Source organism: Phyllobates terribilis, unplaced genomic scaffold, assembly GCF_046119375.1.
Source record: "Phyllobates terribilis strain yellow unplaced genomic scaffold, ASM4611937v1 Scaffold_1__5_contigs__length_1240528914, whole genome shotgun sequence".
NCBI lineage: Eukaryota > Metazoa > Chordata > Amphibia > Anura > Dendrobatidae > Phyllobates > Phyllobates terribilis.
In genome coordinates, this window is record NW_027362761.1 from 172,999,488 (window position 1) to 173,019,742 (window position 20,255).

Below are 20,255 nucleotides of genomic sequence, written 5' to 3' on the forward strand. Positions count from 1 at the left end.
GCACTCTCTCTCTCTCGCGCACCTTCTAACCCTGGCCTGGGTCTATGGCTGCCAGACTCTGCTTAGTGCCTAGTCTCTGTCCTCGGATCCGCGCACCTTCTAACCCTGGCTCAGGTCTCTGGCTTCCGGACTCTCTGGTACTCACATGGACACTTGATGTCTCGTGTACTGGCCTCTTCTCTGAGTGCATTTACACCATCACTGGTCCTTACTCATGGGCTTACGGCCCCACTGCCTCGACCTGTCCTCGGTCCCGACCTGTCATGAGCAGGTCCTCACTCGTGGGCTTATGGCCCCCACTGCCTTGACTCCTTCTTTGCGGGGATACCCCCGTCTTCACACAAGCTCCCTTTCTCTGGAGCTCTTCTCTGACACCTTGTCCTGGGCATGGCTGCCCGGACACTGCCCCTTGACTTCCTGTCTCTTGTCTCTAAGCTCACTGCCTCTGCTCCTCCCTGCTACGCTCCTCCCCCTGGCCAGCTCTGCCATGCTGTTGTAACTAGGCAACTACTGCACTGTACAATACAGGGAGAACACATAAAAGCATCAACATTACACTCACACGGGGACAACTACTGCTGCACGTGGGAATAATAACAGGGAAAAGTCCTTCTTAAAGGGGTGGTGGCGTCCATCCCCCTTACACAGACGCCCCAGGACAGAAAATGAACCAGAGCCCATTGTTACTGACCCTGTATGGACCTCACCCCCCGAAGATTATGAGCCACAGATTCCTGATTTTGCAGCGCAATTAGGAATCCGATTTGACACCACCGGCCTCAAAGAAATTGACTTTTTCAAAGTCTTTTTCTCTGAGGATTTTGTAAACCTCATGGTGGCAGAGACAAATTTATACCCCCAGCAATTTTTCGCCCAAACAGCACTACTTTATTTTCTAACTGAAGGTGAAAACAGGCCTAGGGGGGTTAAAGGGGTTAAAGTTAGAGAGCAAGTTATCAGCTATTCACAGAATAGGTAATAACTTGCTGATCAATGGGTGTCCCTCCACTGGACCTGCACCAGTCAGCAGATTGGGGAACTTTTATCCCTGTTATAAAATGGTGCAGCAGATCGGACACCCAACCACCACTCCATTTATTCTGGGGCTGCGGGAAAAAGTCAAACACAGTACTTGGCAGCACAATAAGGAATAAACTGATCAGTGGTTGGAACACTTAAAACTTTTTGGAACATACAGTGACTTGAACAGTCCTTCTCAAACAGCAGTTATGACTTTAGTGGGTCCCAACTTCCAGAGATCACAGATCAGTGTTACCTCTACAACAACCCCTTTTTACATGCTAAGAAAAAGGAGAATCATTGTATACTTCCATGAGTGTCTGACTAACCCTTCCTCCAGTCTAGTTAAGCCCATTGTATCACAGGACTGACTGCACCTTACAAGCCTTAAGCAGGAAATCCTCCACTATACAATGATTGACTTGGTCTGGTTTGCCAATATCATGATGATAACTCTCGCTATGCAGCATTTTCACTAACACATTGACACTTTGTGATAAACAAGCTATTCTTGCCTTAACGCAACACCAATGTTGAAAGCTCTAACCATTACGTAGGCCAATAGCAGATCTTGCAGGCGCCAAATACAGTCCTTCCAGACTCAGCCCCTTGGTGGCAAACTACTCCCTTTTTATTGGCTTTTCTTGGCCTCGACTATGAACAGTATCACACAGAATACACTAATATCACTGCTAGACTTTTTCTGGGCTTACAGTGATGTTGGCACCACCTCCTGCAGCCAGGACTCCCAACATTCCAGCTGTCAGCTACTATGACAGGTCATAGTAGCACCACTGAGTACCACTGTAAATCATACCATGAAACCAGGTGCACAGCACATCACTTCACAATATAATACAGCATATATTGGCAGAACAGTTACAAATCAATAGTGACAATAAAATGGAAAGTAAACAGCTTTGTAAAATAAAACTTATAGTCCTAAAGTCTATCGTTTACCCTCTTAGACCACGTGCACACGTTCAGTATTTGGTGAGTTTTTTACATCAGTATATGTAGCCAAAACCAGGAGTGGGACAATCAGAGGAAAAGTATAATAGAAACACGTCACCACTTCTGTATTTATCGCCCACTCCTGGTTTTAGAAATACGGAGATAAAAAACTCACCAAATACTCAACGTGTGCATGTGGCCTTACAAGTAAGAAAAAGAGGTTTCTGAAAACAATGGATCAGGTGCTAGATCTGTTGATAACTTTTTCAGTTTAAAACCAAGTATGTCAAAAGCTCAAAAACTGGACCCATGTAAAGAGAGTGTAAGGCAGAATAGAGACGGAAGGCCAAATAAACCATAAGTCTTACTGAATGATGTTTCACTCTCTAGAATTTGCGTTCTCTGTTATTTTTGCCTGTATCTTGACATATGATAATGGAATACCTTTTTTCATCTTATAGATTTGACTATGATGGTCTTGATCCCAGGACGGCCTTCTTCATAATAAAAGATCTGGAGTCTACAATAACTGAAAAGTCTTTCACTAGTCAGCAGTTTGCTGTTGGAAGCCATATGTACAGTGTGGAGAAAACAGATAGTTTTGAATACGTGGACCCTGTAGATGGAACGGTGACAAAGAAACAGGTAGGACCATGAACATAATGAGGCAGGTTTATCAAAACTGTCTGAAAGAAGAACTGTTTTGCTGTCCATTCCAACCAACCACAGCTTATTCTGTGTAACTTTTCCAAAGAAGCTGTGTACATGAAGAACATAGCCAGCATTAGCTATGTGTGAGCTGTGTGGTCCAATACACTGGCCTTCACACTACAGTGGAGGAAGCAAAGGCAGCCATAATCCTGCTCAGCCCTTGTAATGCTGGATCAGTTCAATGCTTTGCTGAACTCCGCTCTGTTGCAAACAATATATAATTTCTTACAACACAGGACATTGGGGACTGACTGCTCTCATTTGATGCCTTTATATACAGTGGTGTGAAAAAGTGTTTGCCCCTGTAACATGCAGGGTGTAATGTCCTCACGAAATTCAAGAGAGTAGATTTTATTTGTACTTTATTCTTCTCCTTCTTCCTCCAGCACACTGCATAACATGTTTCTCAGCAGACTAGAGACCCGAAACTAAACTAAAACTCCCCAACTCACTTCCTGTCTCTAACTCCCCAGTCACAAGACTTCCTTTTCTTAAAGAGACAGATCTAAACATTATACATTACATTATCCCTCTTTTTTTTTTTCTTTTATACTAACAACCTAAGAAGAACATTTATAATGCAACAGTGCAAAAGAATGTCCAAGAAAGAAAAAAAAAATAATATCTCTTCAATGAGTCTCGATGGAGCCCTTCTTTATCGTGTAGGGTAATGTCTGTGTTCATTGGGGGTGTCCATCGCCGACGGATCTGCTACCTCCTGTTGGCCCTCTCCACCGTCAGGTACCAAATCTTCCATCAGTGGGAGCCCATTACCATTGTTCTGTGGTATGATTTTAAAATGTGAGGAATTTCTGGTTATGGAGTGTCCCTCCCGCTCAGCTGTGACCATGTTGCCTTTTCTGTCAGTAACATTATGTTTTGCAGGACTATATACAGTTGAGGTTTTGTTGGTTGATCTTTGACGCACAACAACGATATCACCTCTTTTGATGGCATTTGGCTGTGCCCTTCGCCGTCTGTCTGCATAATGTTTCATGGCTTGCTTGTTAAAGAAATCCGTTGATTGCACTGAAGAGTCACTTGGTAAGGGATGGCTGGTCACATCAGGGATCTGTATACGAGGCGTTCTGCTGAACATTAGATGAGATAGAGCAGCATTAGTGGTGGAATGTGGCATATTGCGGTAATTGCGCATGAATTTGTATAAAAACTGTTTCAGTGGAGTGTGCTCCAGACTAGCTGCCTTAATTCGCTTCCCCATAGTGCGCATGAAACGCCCTAGGATCCCATTGGCTTGCGGCCAGCAAGGTGTGATTTTCCTGTGGCTGAACCCCAAGTATTCAGAAAATTGTGTGAACACATGTCCATTGAATGGCGGTCCATTGTCTGTTTTGACCACTCTTGGAATGCCATATGCAGAGAAAATGTTGTCCAGTTCTGGTATGACACTATTAGCAGACGTTGCAGAGATGAATGAAATGACAGGGTATCTAGAATATTCATCAATTGTTACTAGAATGTATTGGCCATTTGGTAATGGTCCATATATGTCGACTGCCACTTCCTCCCAGACAGCAGTGGGCAACGGAGACATTTGTAATGGTTCTAAGTTTGATGATGTAGTAATTAGTTGACAAGTGGAGCAGTGTCTAATCTTCTCTTCCACCAATTTAGCCATATTTGGGAACCACACCTTTTCTCTGAGTAACTTTTTTGTGCCAACAATTCCTAGATGCCCTTCGTGTGCTATTTGTATGACTAAGTTGCGCAAGGCCTTAGGTACAACCAGTTTGGTACCTCAAAGGATGAGGTGTTCTTCAGTGACTGACAATTCCTCACGTACATTTGAGAATAATTTTAATTCTTTCAGATCAATCCCAGAACTGGGAAATTTTGCCTTTTGAATTTCATGCCACCTTCGATTTTGAATGATTTGCATTAAGGCACAGAGTGTCTTGTCACTTGTTGAAGTATTCACAAACTGATCAACAGAAAGTGCTTTTGGCACTGCGTGAGCTGCAGCAAAATGTATGTATTCTTCAATGAAGGACTGTACAGGTAGATCATCATTCGTAGGAAGTCTTGAGAGATAATCAGCCGGATTACTGTATTTTCCAGGTTTGTGAACAATTTTATAATTGTAGTCCTGTAGACATAGACCCCATCGTTCGATCTGTGCAGGCATTTTAGCTCTGGGATTTCCAAAAATTGTGAGGAGGGCTTGATGATCTGTGACAATGGTGAAGGGAGCTCCATAGAGAAATAAGTGAAAGTGTTCACATCCCCAGACAACTGCCAAGCTTTCTTTTTCAGGTTGTGAATATTTTCTTTCAGTGTCTTTTAAGCTTTTACTTGCATAAGAAATGATGTGGGGATTTTGATTGTCATCCTTGTATTGTGCTAAAATGGCACCCAGTCCCACGGGACTGGCGTCCACAATCAGTTCGGTTCGAAGAGCTGGATCAAAATAGGCCATGGTTGTTGTTGAGCAGAGTTCGTTCTTAATTGTATCAAAAGAGGCCTGACAGTCTTGGGACCATTGAAAAACACAGCTTTGTTTTGTAAGTTCCCTTAATGGAGTGCTGATTGTTGAAAAATTTGGAATGTATCTAGCACAGTAGCTTGCCATTCCAAGAAAAGAGCGCACCTCGCTGGCATTCTGTGGAATTGCGGCTGCTCTGATAGATTCCACTTTCTTGGGATCAGGTTGTACTCCTTCCGCTGAGAAAATGTGACCATAGAACTCCAATGAACTTTTATCAAATTCGCATTTCTCTTTGTTTAAAGTGAGTCCAGGAGAGAGCAGGCATTCGAAAATGGCATATAGAGCATAATTGTGTTCAGCTTGAGTTTTCCCAAAAACTAATATGTCATCACTGTAATTAAAAGCATTTGGAATGTGTTGGATGACGCTTCTTATTGTATCTTGAAAAATTTCCGCTGCTGAGCAGACCCCAAAAGTCAATCTCTTGTATCTTCTGAGACCCACTTGGGTGGAAAATGTTGTCAAGTATCTGGATTCGGGACTCAGTTCCAATTGATGATAGCCCTTATTGAGGTCGAGCTTTGAAAAGACTGTTGCTCCATTTTATAAGTGGATGATGTCATCAATCGTGGGTGAGATATGTCTTTCTCTCTGAATAGCGGTGCTGGGCAGGCGCATATCAACACACAGTCTCACCTGCTCTGGAGTCTTTGGTTTTGGAACTACCACAAGTGGAGAGACCCATGGAGTGGGACCAGTAACAGTTTCAATAACGTCCTCATCCATGAGCAATTGGAGTTCCTTTTCTACCTTCTTTCTCAGGTGAAATGGAATACGCCTGTGAGCCTGGGCTACTGGACGAACACTGTCATCCACATGAAGATGCACTTGAGAGTCCTTTAGTTTTCCTAATCCACTAAATAGGGAGGGAAAGCTGTTCACCATGGCTTGTACATCCTGATCCGGAGGATCGGTTATGGTATGAATAATTTGGATGAGTCCTAGTTTCAAGGCAGTGTGATAACTGAGAAGACAGCCTCCCGATCCTTGCAATGTATGAAAAGTGGTTTTCTGCCTGTTTTCTTTATGGCTAAGTTTAGCCTCAAATTGTCCCATTGTAACTAGAGGTGTTTTAGATCCGTATGGAAAGATCTTAGTATGCACTTGCTGTAGGACTGGCTTTGTTTTCAATTGTTCATATGCATTGCTGTCTATGATATCCACTGAAGCTCCCGTATCTATTGTAAAAGTGATATCAGTGTTGCAGAGGGCGAGCGTGATACAGGGAGACTGTACTGAGCCAGTGACAGAGGTAGTGAACACATAATTCTCAGCCACCGACATTTCTTCTACATCCTGATTCACCATTTTTACATTTGCGGGCTTTGTCATAGGTAGAGGAGACTTGTTGTGTGCCCTGACTTGCAGACAGCTGCAAAATGGTTCCCTTTTCCGCATTTACTGCATGTTTGTTCCATAGCTGGACATCTGTTCAGGGGGTGAGGGAAATCTTGTCCACATCTATAGCATTTCTTCTGTTTCGGGGCTTGCTTGTCTTGTGTACTTTTATGTTTGAGATTATGCACATGTAAATTATCCCCATTCTCCATTGCGGTGGCTTGATGATCTGCTATCTCTATAGCACGGGCCATCTTGAGCAAATCATGCAGAGAGAGATCCTGCTGCAAAGCTTTACGTCTTATATTATTAGACGAGCAGGTGACAATTACTTGAGTTAGAATTTCATCCTCTACGTCCGTAAATGCACATCCATGTGCTAGCTCTTTTAGCCGTGTGACACAGGTGTCTATGGATTCTTCTGGAAGCTGCTTAGCGATCCTGAACTTGTATCTTTCATATCTGATGTTTTGTTTGGGGTTGAAGTAGTCAGTGAGAGCTTTGGCGCAGTTGCTGTAGGTGTCTGTCTCTGCTGCAGGTAACGTGCTGTATATGACATAGACTCTTGTGCCCGCGCAATGCAGGAGCACGGCTCTCTTTCTTTTCTCCTCTTTTATGTCCATAGCTTCCAGAAAGTTCTCAAACCGGTTTAGCCATTTTCTCCAGTTATGAGAGAGATTAATGACATCAGTCATATCAAACTGTGGGAATGTGTGCACGTAGTCAGCCATGATGGAGTCTCTCAGTGACGCGGACGTGTGAAGCGGTAAAGTAGGGGTCAGTACTCACAGCAGCAGGTGATTCAATCCCATCCTCGTCGCCAGTTGTAATGTCCTCACGGTACAAAGAATTCAAGAGAGTAGATTTTATCTGTATTTTATTCTTCTCCTTCTTCCTCCAGCACACTGCATAACATGTTTCTCAGCAGACTAGAGACCGAAACTAAACTAAAACTCCCCAACTCACTTCCTGTCTCTAACTCCCCAGTCACAAGACTTCCTTTTCTTAAAGAGACAGATCTAAACATTATACATTACACAGGGGAGGGGGGAAATATGATAATTAAGCAGAGAGGTGGGGATTTGGGGGAATAATAAGCACATAGGCAGGGATTGTTTGGCATCTCCCGGACGCCAAGCCTGTGGAAAAAAGAATTGATTAAAGTGCTTTTCTCTGCAATCAGACCTCTACTTTGGGCCATACAGGTAGGTACAGATTTACTTTTCTATACCCTGTATGGCCATAGTAGAGGTCTGATATCGCCAAGGGGGGGGGGGCACATTCCCTTTAAACTCCTGAGAGTGAGATTCCACTACAGTGCCGGCTTTTTCACTTGGATTATACCTTTAATTTTATGTAGTGAATGGAAATATATTTGAAACCGAAACTGTTCAACCCTCATTACAAATTAGGTTTATTAGTAAAAGTTAGATTTAGTGGCAGCAGGCGCTGAGGTTTCTGTTTGCACAGTAAATTGCATAATAAAACACTGCAGGTCTCCATGCCAAACTTCTAAAGCACACCTTTATTGAAGCATACACTGAAAAAAACACCTGCCTGCATTGAAGCACAGCGGCTTGGTGATGCTCTGGTTCTGCTTTGATTCCTCTGGTATCTGAATCCTGCAGTGTCTAGAGGGCAGGATGGATTTAATCAAGAAATCAGAAAATCCTAGGAGAAAACATCATGCCCATTATGATGAAGCTGATGCTCAGACCATATTGAATCTTCCAACAGGAGAATGATGCTAAGCGTACTTCAAAGCACTTAAAGGCTTGCTTTCAGAAGAAGTCCTGGAAGACTCTGTGGTGGTTCTCACAGTCATCTGACTTGAATCTGATAGAAAATCTTTGGTGGGATTTGAAGAATGCAATTGCAGCAGCAAACCCAATATTATTAGTGACCTCGAGGCTATTGCACATGAGGAATGGTCTAAGATTCCTCAGAAATGCTGTGAAAAGCTGGTGTCTAGCTACGTATCACATTTGCAGCAGGTCATAACAGCCAAAGAGTACTCAACTAAGTACTGAAGACGCTTGTCATGAAGGGGTTGAAAAATTCTGAGACTGTAGTAGTCATTAACAGCGGCATTTTGTGCAGATCTTGGTGAAACCACTCATATGAGTCGGGTAAAGATATTTAAATTGTTCTTGTTAGACTAGTTTTTTGCAAAGAAAAGAAAGTTAGTAAATCTTGCTAATAAACGAAAATTGCAATCGGTGTTAAATAATTTTGATTTTAACTCTAACCTTTGCTTATTCAAGATTTACAGTACAGCAATTACTATAGGCAAATTGTATCCTGGTACGTAACCTAGACCATAATGTTATGTAGAAATTGCCAACTGTCTGGCAACAAAAGGGTTTGTCCAAGATACAGTAATTAAATAGCTACAGGCAGCAATACATCTGACATATTTAAATAATTTATACTCACCCATTTACTACCCGCATTCCAGAGTCACGTCCCTGATACTTTGACAGGTCTTCTGATTAGTCTATTTCTTTTCTTTTCTCTTGCCTTATTAATTCAAGTAACTAGAGAAACACAATATTCTGAGCATTTTTACCCCTTATTGTAAGAACACCAGGGTATTTGAAAGATACTTCTACTGCACTTAAAGCTTTTGATGGATATGTTTGGCAATCAGATTGTTCCTTTGCAGCCTTTGATGTTACGGATTTATATTTGTCTATTCCTCATTCATTAGCAGTATTAGCGGTTAAATTTCATCTGGACAGATACAGTGCTTATTCTTCCACTTTAAAATAATTCATTCTACTGTCCCTTGAATATTTACTGATCCATCATTTTTTCTTGTTTGGTAATAGATTCTGTCTCCAAGTGCTTGGTGCCCTGATGGGGTCTAAATTGTCACCTTCTTTAGCTATATTATTTATGGCTTGGTGGGAAGAGGAATATATTTGTTGTATACATAACCTCTTTATAGTGGCGTACCGCCAATGGCGGCAGGCCACGCCAGTGCTATGCGGCCCGTAGGCTGGAGGGGGCCCAATGTCAGTGCCCGCATCGGACCCCCTCTGGCATAGAGCCCCCTCCCTAATTGGCACCCCCGCATTGGGCTCCCCCCGCACAGCCAGCGCTGCCCCCCGACCCGCATTCAACTGTATCGGCAGTTGCCGATACAGTTGAAGGCAATGACAGAGGAGGGAGCATCATGTGACACTCCCTCTCCCATTATTCCTCCTCTGCGTCTGACGCAGCAGTGCGCGCTGGGTCAGGCAGTGGAGCTGTGGAGACGCGCTGCAGAGACCAAAGCAGCGGGGGAACGAGGAGCGGTAAGTGTGTATTTATTTATTTAAATGTGGTGCCCATATTACTGGAGGACTGTGGCTGCACTATACCCTATGGGGGCCCGCACTAAGCTCTATGGGGGCCACACTAAGCCCTATGGAGCTGCACTAAGCCATATGGGGCCGCTTTAAGCCCTATGGGGGCCGCACTATTACCTATGGGGGCCGCACTTTTCCCTATGGGGGCCACACTATTCCCTATGGGGGCTACACTAAGCCCTATGGGGGCCACATTATACTGTATGGAGGATCATGGGGGTGCATTATACTGTATGGAGGACCATGGAGGCTGCATTATATTGTATGGAGGACTATGGGGGTGCATTATACTCTATGGAGGACCATGGGGGCCGCATTATATTGTGTGGAGGACCATGGGGTGCATTATATTGTATAGAGGACATGGGGTGCATTATACTGTATGGAGGACCATGGAGGCTGCATTATATTGTATGGAGGACTATGGGGATGCATTATACTCTATGGAGGACCATGGGGGCCGCATTATATTGTGTGGAGGACCATGGGGTGCATTATATTGTATAGAGGACATGGGGTGCATTATACTGTATGGAGGACCACAGGGGCTGCATTATACTGTGTGGAGGACCATGGGGGTGCAGTATACTGTGTGGAGGACTATGTGGGGCCATTATACTGTATGGAGCACTATGTGGGGCGATTATACTGTATGGAGGACCATGGGGGCGCATTTTATTGCATGGAGGACCATGGGGGGTGCATTATACTATATGGAAGGCTATGTAGGGCCATTATAATATGTGGTTGTATTATACTGTGTGCAAGCAATTATACAGTGTGAAGGTTTGTGTGGGGTCCATCATACTGTGTGGGGGCCATCTTACTGTTTGGAGGGCTAGTGCAGGCCATTATACTGTATGTAGGCCCATTATAGTGCATGGAGGGCTGTGTGGGGGTCACAGTTGGGGAATCATACTGTGTTGTGGTCACCATACTTTGCCTTTGGAGTTTAGGTGGGGTACAGTAGGGTCATTATACTGTGCATGTGAAGCAATTTATAATGGGGGTATCATACTGTGTTTGGGGGGGGCACTTTTGTTGGTATCATACTTTTTATGGGGGCAATGAAAGAGGAATCTAAGACTTCAGCAGCAGGAAAACTACTATTTAAAGGATGGAAAGCTGTGAGATATGCTCTTTTGTGACCCCGACAATTAGAACTTCTGCTGTGGGGCCCCATGATTTATATGTACGCCCCAGCCCCTTTACTCTTGATATAGCCTGATACGGCAGATATCTGAATGATATCCTTTTGTTTTAGAAAAGTGACATAACAACTTATAATAAATTTTGCTCTTATCTGAATTCCAATCTCTGTAATTTGCAATTTACCTATAGTGGTTTGGGAAATCGAGTTTCCTTTTTCGGATATATGGTTATATGGTAATAGTATTATGAATAAAATTGAAACTACTTTATATAGAAAAGATACTGCAGGGAATACTATTCTCCTCTCCACCAGTTTACACTCTAGGCACACCATTAATGGCATACCTATAGGAGAATTTTCAAGAGCAGGGAGAATATGCTCTAGTGATGAACTTTTCTCCAAAGAAAGCATGGTGATTTCTAATAGACTTTTAGACAGAGGATATAAAAAAATCTAATATCAAACAAGCTCTTAATAACATAAGTAAAAAGCCATGCCATTCCCTTTTATATAAATCTAGAGACCAAAAAGATAGAATGGACAATAATCAACCTTCTGCTTCGATTACCTTTTCTACAGCTTACAGCCCCCAATTTGACAGCTTCAGTAAAATTGTCCGTAAATATTCCCCGGTAGTCAACAAAGATGAAACCTTACGTACTATTATTTCAGGTGGCTGGCATTATGTATCCAAATGGGGTTGTATGTTACACGCACGCCGCTAGGTTCAGATAGGGGCGAGACAGGTTACATGAATTCTTTGGAATCCTGGGGGAACCGTTAATCAGGGCGCCCATAGAACATGTGCTGCAGCTTCTCTCAGGCACACAGGGGTATTGACCCTCAGGCACAGACACGTAGGTGGTTTCACTTGCTGACCATACACACTTGACAAGAGTCCTCATAAACGGTAGAACAGTAGCATTTAATAAGAAGTCGCACAGCCAGTGCAAGTTAAGTCTTATGAGCAAAAGGCTCCAGTGACAAACAGTACAGTTTCCTTAGCAGCACAGCAGTTCACAGTCTTCCCAGTAGTACAGGACAGCACAGTTCTAATGCAAAGGCACATTAATGAACACAGCATTCTGTACAGCACAGTCAGATGGAGGAGGGGGGAGGGTTTGCTGAGGGAGATGATCCCTGTGACACCATTTCTTACAGTCCTTATCTTTCTGCCTGACAATACTCTGCACTGCTAGTTCAGGAACTCTACCTGACCTGTGCTTAGCTTCATTCCTGATGTGACGCCCAGCTGCGCTTGGTAGCACAGATCCTGGAAGAGTGCATTGATGGATTCCTCCACAAGAGGCCCCCATAACCATTCACACATCTCCACCTTCCACCTCAGACCAGCAGAGGGAGCCCGTTAGGGATAAATAGGGAAGGTGGAGCCAGGCTGCAGTCAGTGAGTTGTCAGTCTATTCTGGTTTAGCAGTGAGTCCAGTACAGTCTGAGAAGAGTTACCTCAGAGGACAAAAGCCTGTTCCAGCTCCTGCAATTGCTATCCTGCAGTGGAGCTTATCCAGACCAAGACTCAGTTGTAGCTCAGAGTAGTGAGCTTTAGGTGTGCCGGCGCCATAAGATCGGTGAAGCGCGGCAAGCTGCCGTTAGTGTGTATAGCCTAGTGAGGGCCCGAGTAGGCCGAAGGCGAGTGGAGAGTTAGTACATAGGGGGCAGAGGAGCTTAACTAGCTCACCCCGAAGAAGAATTTACCGGACACCGGGTCCGAAATTTACCGGGATCTCTAAGACCCAGTAAGGCATAACCGGAATCCCTGGAGAACTACAAGTTCCAGGATCGCTAAAGTGCTGATACGTAACAGAGCCAGGAGACACATAGGCCCCCAGCTAAGGTGCGTGTACTCCAAGAAAAGGCCCTACCACAAGGTCAGCCAGCGCAGGGCAGAGACAAAGTTAGGCCTAGCTCCAGGCAGGTCAGAAACTTACTACGCAGAAGCAAGAAACAGGAGGCCCCAAACCCGCTCTTTGGGGAGGATCCTGACATGCACCCTTCACCCTATAGTGCTCCGGGACGTGCCTGAATTTCCAGCAGTGAAAGGTACTGAAGTGACTATCGTGTCTGTCCCTGTTCTTGCTCTGACCTGGCTGGGTCTCGTCTGTCCTGCATCCCCCATCATACACTGCCCTGAGGCCTAGCTCCACCTGTGGGGAGCTATACCATAAGGCTGCCTTATCACCGGCCTCAGTGGACTGCGCAGCGCTGGTGATCCTCACCAGAAGCCACGAGTGGCGTCACGAACTCTTTAATAAAATTAGACATCTATCAACGCTTTTTAAAGAGGGACCCCAGGGTACGGGCCCGGGAGCCGACCACCGCGACCTCCTTAAGGCTAAAGGTCCCGGTAACCGAGTAATCCCCATCCCCCTGGGCGAGTCACTGACTTGAATCCTTTTCACTTGCAAGGGCACTTCTGTCAGATGCAGAACACATACACCACCTTTCTCTTTGGCTCCAGCCAGACAGTAAACAACTTCCCCACAATCCCCCTGGGGCTCTGCTAAAACACTCCCCTTCTCCTGTGACTGTGTTAACCCCTCTAGTTGCTGGATGCTTCTGGTGCCCATAAATTCCTGTCTCCTGTGCCTGTGTTACTTCTAATAGTTGCTGAATGCTTTTAAAGCAACAGCACTATTTCTGCATGTCACATGTACACTGGGTGATTTGTTAGCACCCAATTTATTTTGTAAAACTAGGTCATCTAATTCATGGCTTTCCACTACAGGTTTTCATAGATGCGGTCTCAGTAGATATAATGCTTGTAGTTATGCTGAGAATAATAAACGCAAATTCCACTCTGTACAGGGTACACAGTTTCAAATAAAATCCTTTATAAAAGGTGAAACTGACCATGTAGTATATTGCATCCATTGTCATAGTTGTAAATTATATTATATCAGGTATACCACCAGAAAACTGAAAAAAAAAGGATTGCGGAACATATATCAGATATAAATAGTAATAATTCAGGATACTCTGGTGCAGTGAAACATTTTACAGCTATCCACAAAGGTGACTTATCCCAATTTTCATTCTTTGGGATTGAGAAAGTGAACCGCCCTATTTGTGGTGGTAATTGGCAGAAGGCAGTAGCCTTACGGGAGGCGTTCTGGATCTTACAATTAGACCACGGCCCACTATCAGTATTTGGTCAGTGTTCGGTCAGTTTTTTTCTCAGGAGTGGGAGCCAAAACCAGGAGTGGGTGATAAATGCAGAATTGGTGACTTATTTCTATTATACCTCTTCTCTGATTGTTCTTCACATGGTTTTGGCTCTCACTCCTGAGAAAAAATACTGACCAAATACTGATAGTGGGGCCGTGGCCTTAGATACTAAATACCCTTGGGGCATGAATTATTGTAATAGTTTGTTTTATATATACTAATGAAATATTTGACTTTTGTCACGTATAACATATATATATATTTTTTTCTTATTTATTCTGTCGATTTGTTATTGCGTATTCCATGTCTGTTTATTGCTGTTAACGAATGTTCAAATGTTCATGGACTTAGCAGCTGCTTTTTTCATATTGAAATTAATCATGTAGGCTTATTCTTATTGACATGTGTATAAATATGGGATATCCTCCCCCTTTTCCTCCAACCATTCTATGATTAAGGGTGCAAACTGCACCAGAAACGCATCAGGACTGAGGTTTCTGTTTTAAAGTTTTTAATGATGTGGTCAATAAAACATTCTTTTAGTCACTTTCTGGGTGGATGTGCCGACCTATTACCTTCTCCTTCTCCATCTGAGCATTTTTACTCGGTGAGAATTAGCCTAGCAGTTGATACTAAATATTTAGGACCTAACAGCAGTAAACGGTTTCCGCATGCCAGTCAAGCCCATATTTAATAGAAGAATCTAACATGCTTTTAAGGTGTCTCCTCATGATGTATTCTCAGCTGTGCTCTTCATGTCTTCCATCCTTTGAGGAATATATCAGCTGTCACATCTCCTTTGTGCCGAGCCTGTCTGTGTGTGGGCAGGGATATAAATACTTTACTTGTCCAAAAGGTCATGTCACTATGAAATATATCCTGCAGTTTCTAATATTCCATTAACATACAGCAATGACTGATCAAACTGCTTCTGAATATATTTGAATGGAAATGTTTTTTTGGAAAGGACTATGTCAAGGTGGGGAAGGCTAGTCATATTTAAATTTTACTTTCACAACTCAACGTATTGGACCAAGGGTAACTTTGCTTAGCATAGCTGTAAAATCTCTTAGCACTCATTCAGATGTCAGTTTTTCTGGCACGAGTTCTAACCGTGGATTTCACAAATAGAACCTGTACCTATTATAGTCTTTGGAGCTGTTCACTAGAGATGAGCAGATCAATTTGCGGAGAATCGAGTTTGAGTCAAATTTCCTGAAATTCGCGGTTCCTCGTGAATTTCGAACACTCTACTCTTTAATTTGCAAGGATTAGCAAAGTAAAAGAGGCCCCTGATGAAGCCACTAATGTGGCGACACGCATAAGGCATTTGTTTGCCCATCCACACTCACTTGTGAATTTTTTTTCCTCCTCACTTGATTATGTCTTTATGATTTTATGGGGCACTTTGGTCTGTACAATACCTGCCCAGCTGAGACTGTCTTTCCTGGGCTGACCAGGCATTCTGAACAGGGTTCAAGTTTTTCAAGATACACCTGCATTTGGTGGGTCTCTGCTGGGTATATATTGCTGAACAGGCCTTGTTGTGCACAGACATTCATCTACGTTTGCATCAGTTTTGCGGGTTTGTGCTCATCCATCTGGCACTAAGTTACCTCTGTTGCCCCAAAACTACAGCAGTGATTGGTCTTTTTATTTAATGTGGGGAGTTTAGTATCATAAGGATCTTTGATCATCAGAAACAGCATATGTGTATTCTATGTGCATCATTCACATATATGTTGCTTGTATAGTCTGATGTTGGATGGGCTACCACCTAGTGTGGTGTTTACTGGGTTTTTACTTGTGTTTTAACATTTATTGGTTTTGTTCTGTGACATACACTTAATAAAATGTATACATTTTTCATATATCTGTTGCATATGGTGATCACTGCATATTAGCATGCTTCTTAGAATCATGGAATCATAGAATGGTAGAGTTGGAAGGGACCTCCTGGGTCATCTGGTCCAACCCCCTGCTCAATTCTTCTTTTTGTTCATTCAAAGTAAAAGGCCTGGCGCCATTTCAGTCAGGCACAACCATTCAGGCTTCCCTATAATTTCCTGCAGCAATCAGAGCTAATTGTATAGCCCTGCCAGTCAGGGGAAATATCACAGCCAGTATAAAAGGAAGGGGCTGGCCAAGGAACGTCATGTTATGCATGTACTGTGTAGGGATAGGAGCTCAGAGCACACAGCTAAGGGATAGAAAAATGCATAATGCGATTAAAGATCACTACTACAAGACTGATGTACTAGATTGGAAAATGGGAGTCAGTCTGTGAATACTAATCCAAAGATTCAAGTGATATATTGGGAAATTTTGATAATCTTGAAGCTTAAATACAAGTGTTTTTACTAACTAAAGTGTGCGTGTTGGTTAAAATAATTTTTTTAGCTCACTTCATTGCTCTAATAGTCTAATATTAGACACGTACACATGCCACCTGAATACAGCCCCAACGCTGGTGCTTGCTTTCGGGATGCGATTTTCTAGTCTAAACCCATTTTATAAAGGCAGGTGGCCGAGTTTTGCTTTTTGTCACATTTAATATAAAAGGTTTCTTTTTATTTTTTCAATACATGGTTTAATTACCTACATTAGAGTTCATGCCATACGCCCCATGACCATACTGCCTGCTGTTGCCACATCTTAATTTCCGGTCACAAACTTACGTGTAGCATCTTCACAACCTAGCATTTTAGTTTCCTTTAAAATACTTTTCTGTTTGGTTGGTTAAAAAAAATATAAAAAAATAAAAAAACATTAATAAAATAAAAATAAAAACAACAGAAGGTTAAGGCTTTGCTACTGGTCGACCAGTCGCATTTAAGAATTTTAGGTGCAACAACAATGCTGCTTGCTGTTGCCACAAATTACTTTCTGTACACGTACCTATTTAGTGACTTTTTTATTTAGGGATAAACATTTATTGATAAAAAAGGGAAAATTTTAAACCAAAAATATATATTCCCTCAAAATAAAAAAGTTAAAAGAAAAATTAAAACAAAACAAACAGCTACACACGTTTTATTTTCTGCCTGCCTATTTCATTTTATTATTCCATTTTGGCAACAGTACACCAAATAACTATACTGTGGTCTGTTGGACCATTTTTAGGCAGTGTTCCTACCTTTTGGCATTCATTTTTACGTGGTAATTTTTGGCCAGGGGGAATTCATGTGATTTATTGCAACAATTTGTTACGGTAAATCAAGAAATTTAACAGTGTAGATCTTTTGCCCCACCTGTTTAAATTGTCAAATTGGAGACGCATATACGAAACACTGAAATTACGGCAGGCTGATGTTGTTTTATCTTTTTTGCTTGTCACGTGAACCCTGCCAGAAAATAGCGTTTTTGGTTGATATCGTATTTTTTTGGGGTTGGCTATTTTTGTAAACATAGTTTAGAAACTAATTAAATGTTATCCTTGTGTCCAAAATGTATGCTAAACCCAAACATGGCACATGCAACATACGTGGTAAGGTGATAGAAAAAAACAACTAATATCACAGATAATAATGTGTAAGCGGCTAGCAGCAGTAACACCACCGGCACTGCTGGCAACATGTGTCCCAGCAGTAATAGTACCAAAAGTAGATCACATATTGCCCTCTTGCCTCTGGCAAGCATATTGATGGGGAAGAAGCCGTGGGCGTAATGGAGTATATGTCTCATCACCAAACTTAATCACAGCTGGATGATGTAGCCTCTAACAGCCACACCGTCAGCTGGATTCAATGCTCTGCATAGTCCACCTCCTCTGCCACCTTAATACTAAGGCCATGGTCCCACTATCAGTGTTAGGCCACAGCCCCACTATCAGTATTTGGTCAGTATTTTTTCTCAGGAGTGGGAGCCAAAACCAAGAGTGGATGATAAATGCAGAATTGGTGACTTGTTTCTATTATACCTTTTCTCTGATTGTTCCTCACCTGGTTTTGGCTCCCACTCCTGAGAAAAAATACTGACCGAATACTGACAAAAAACTGATAGTGGGGCCGTGGCCTTAATGTTGTACTGAGCACAATTTCCATTTCATCAATGACACCTGCCTCTGTTTTGCAACAAAGTCCTCTAGCTCACAGCTAAGGAACATGCTACACCAAAACAACCTCTTCCAGTTAATTTATTGGAAGAGGAGAACAGCCAGCCTTTATTGTCAGATGACGTGGGGGCAGAATTGATGGGGAACACAATTTTAATGCTGAGTTGTGTTGCTGGCTCTGGTGGGTGTTGGTAGGGGCACTGGCAGTGGTAGTAGCCCTTGAAACCAGGGCACTTCTCGAGGTAAGACTCAAGGAAGGGATCAAGATACTCAATCCATTTTCCACACTGAAGCAACTCTTAGCCGAATCAGCGATGACTATGATGATGATTTTGTGGTGAACAAAACCTGGGAACCAGACAAGGGTACCGAGAAAGTGATATCTTCAAAGGAGGAGGTTATTGGCCTCAGCAACACATAATGCAGGGCACATATGTCTAAAGCAGTGTCTGAGCCCAAATTTGCTTGTTCTACATTCAGTTCTGGAGCATGTGATGTTGCCACTGTTATTGATATAAAAAGCTCAACAGTGTCTGAAAGTTCAGGTGCTGGTCGTGGTGGTAGAGAGTCCTATCTTGTGTGTGGGAATTCTTTTCCATGTTTCTGGAGAACCAATCTGTACAGGCTGTGCTATTAGAAAATAAGTGGAGTACATCCTGCCACACATCGACTAGGAACTACATCACTCTGTCAGTCTGTCAGAATATGATTTTCCCAGCAGCACCCTGCTTAAGATTTTTAGGGCAAAAATATTTTAAACTATCAAACTAAAACTCGTTTAATTACTTAAGTGAACTTTTCTTTAAAAAAAATTATCATTTTTTCCCAAAATTGTTAAGAATTTTTTTAGGGGGGGAAATTGGTGTATTACCGGGAAAATCTGTGTACCCTAATTGGTGAAGCTATTATGGAGTCAACACTTCCCTGTTAGTGCGGTTAGTGCGGCCACTGCACAGTGCAGGCCAGAAAGGGCAAAATTGCTAAAGATGATCAAACCAAAGTTCTCAAAAAATTAACAATTTTTTCCAAAATTGCTTAGACATTTTTGGACTGGGGGAATTGATGTATTACCAGGAAAATCTGTTCCCTAATTGGTGAAGCTTTTGTACAGTGACTGGAGGCGGACCGCATGTATGACCAGGTAAAAACACTATGCGCTTCCTTTACAGTCAACACTTCCCACCGTGTGTGTGACTTTTGCACATGGCAGATTAGAAAAGAAAAAAATATGAGGAAGGGCTAATTTAGCCCTGAATTATCAATACAAAAGGTATTTCACTTCCATGAGTGGAATTTTCTTTCACAAAATTAACAATTTTACAAGTAACCAAGGCAGCAGCAGCACCAATTGCAATATAAATGATCAGATGGTTTACTTCTTATGTACATCATCAAACAGAGTGGCACAGCCTAAACAACCAAATTTCTTTTTACATGCACTGTGTCCTTTCTCCAGCAGATTACCTGTGCTCTATTTCCATGGACTTCTGGGCAAGAATTGGCCCAATTTGCTATTGGCGTACTGTCATATCCAGCCTCCAGAGTAATGTCAGAGAGGGTGTGCAGCTTGGCTTGTCACACTCAAACGGAGCAGTAGCCAAAATAAATTATCCATTGATCAGTGCCGACTTTCATTCATCTTCGGCCGATGCCAATGATCAAATTGGTCGCACCATCTGCCTGCTTGACTGTCCATTGTTTGTGTTCTACACCATTCTGCTGCCGCCAATACTGATGGCCCACACTCAACAGGGCAGCTACTCCCTGTCCATCATGTCATCCACACTGTAGTACTTCTACTGCTGTGGTTGATGTTCCTGGTCCTAGACTGGCAGACATCTCCCTGCCTGTGCCGTCCTAATTCTCTTTTATGCAGCTTCGTCACGGCACAGCCACACATCTCCTGGCTGCCCACTGTGTTTCATAGTGCTAGACTGTACTGCTACCCACTGATACTGCTGGCCCTGAACTGCCACACATGTC

At 42.8% G+C, this 20,255-nt stretch overlaps 1 protein-coding gene across 1 annotated transcript in view; it reads left to right on the forward strand.

Annotated features, from left to right (window-relative positions):
- Positions 1-20,255, forward strand: part of PGM5 (phosphoglucomutase 5) — a 382,573-nt gene that overhangs the window by 210,002 nt on the left and 152,316 nt on the right. Inside the window, exon 9 of the mRNA XM_073669685.1 lies at positions 2,436-2,619. Coding sequence (XP_073525786.1) covers positions 2,436-2,619 — 184 coding nt within the window. The remainder of the gene's footprint in view (positions 1-2,435; positions 2,620-20,255) is intronic.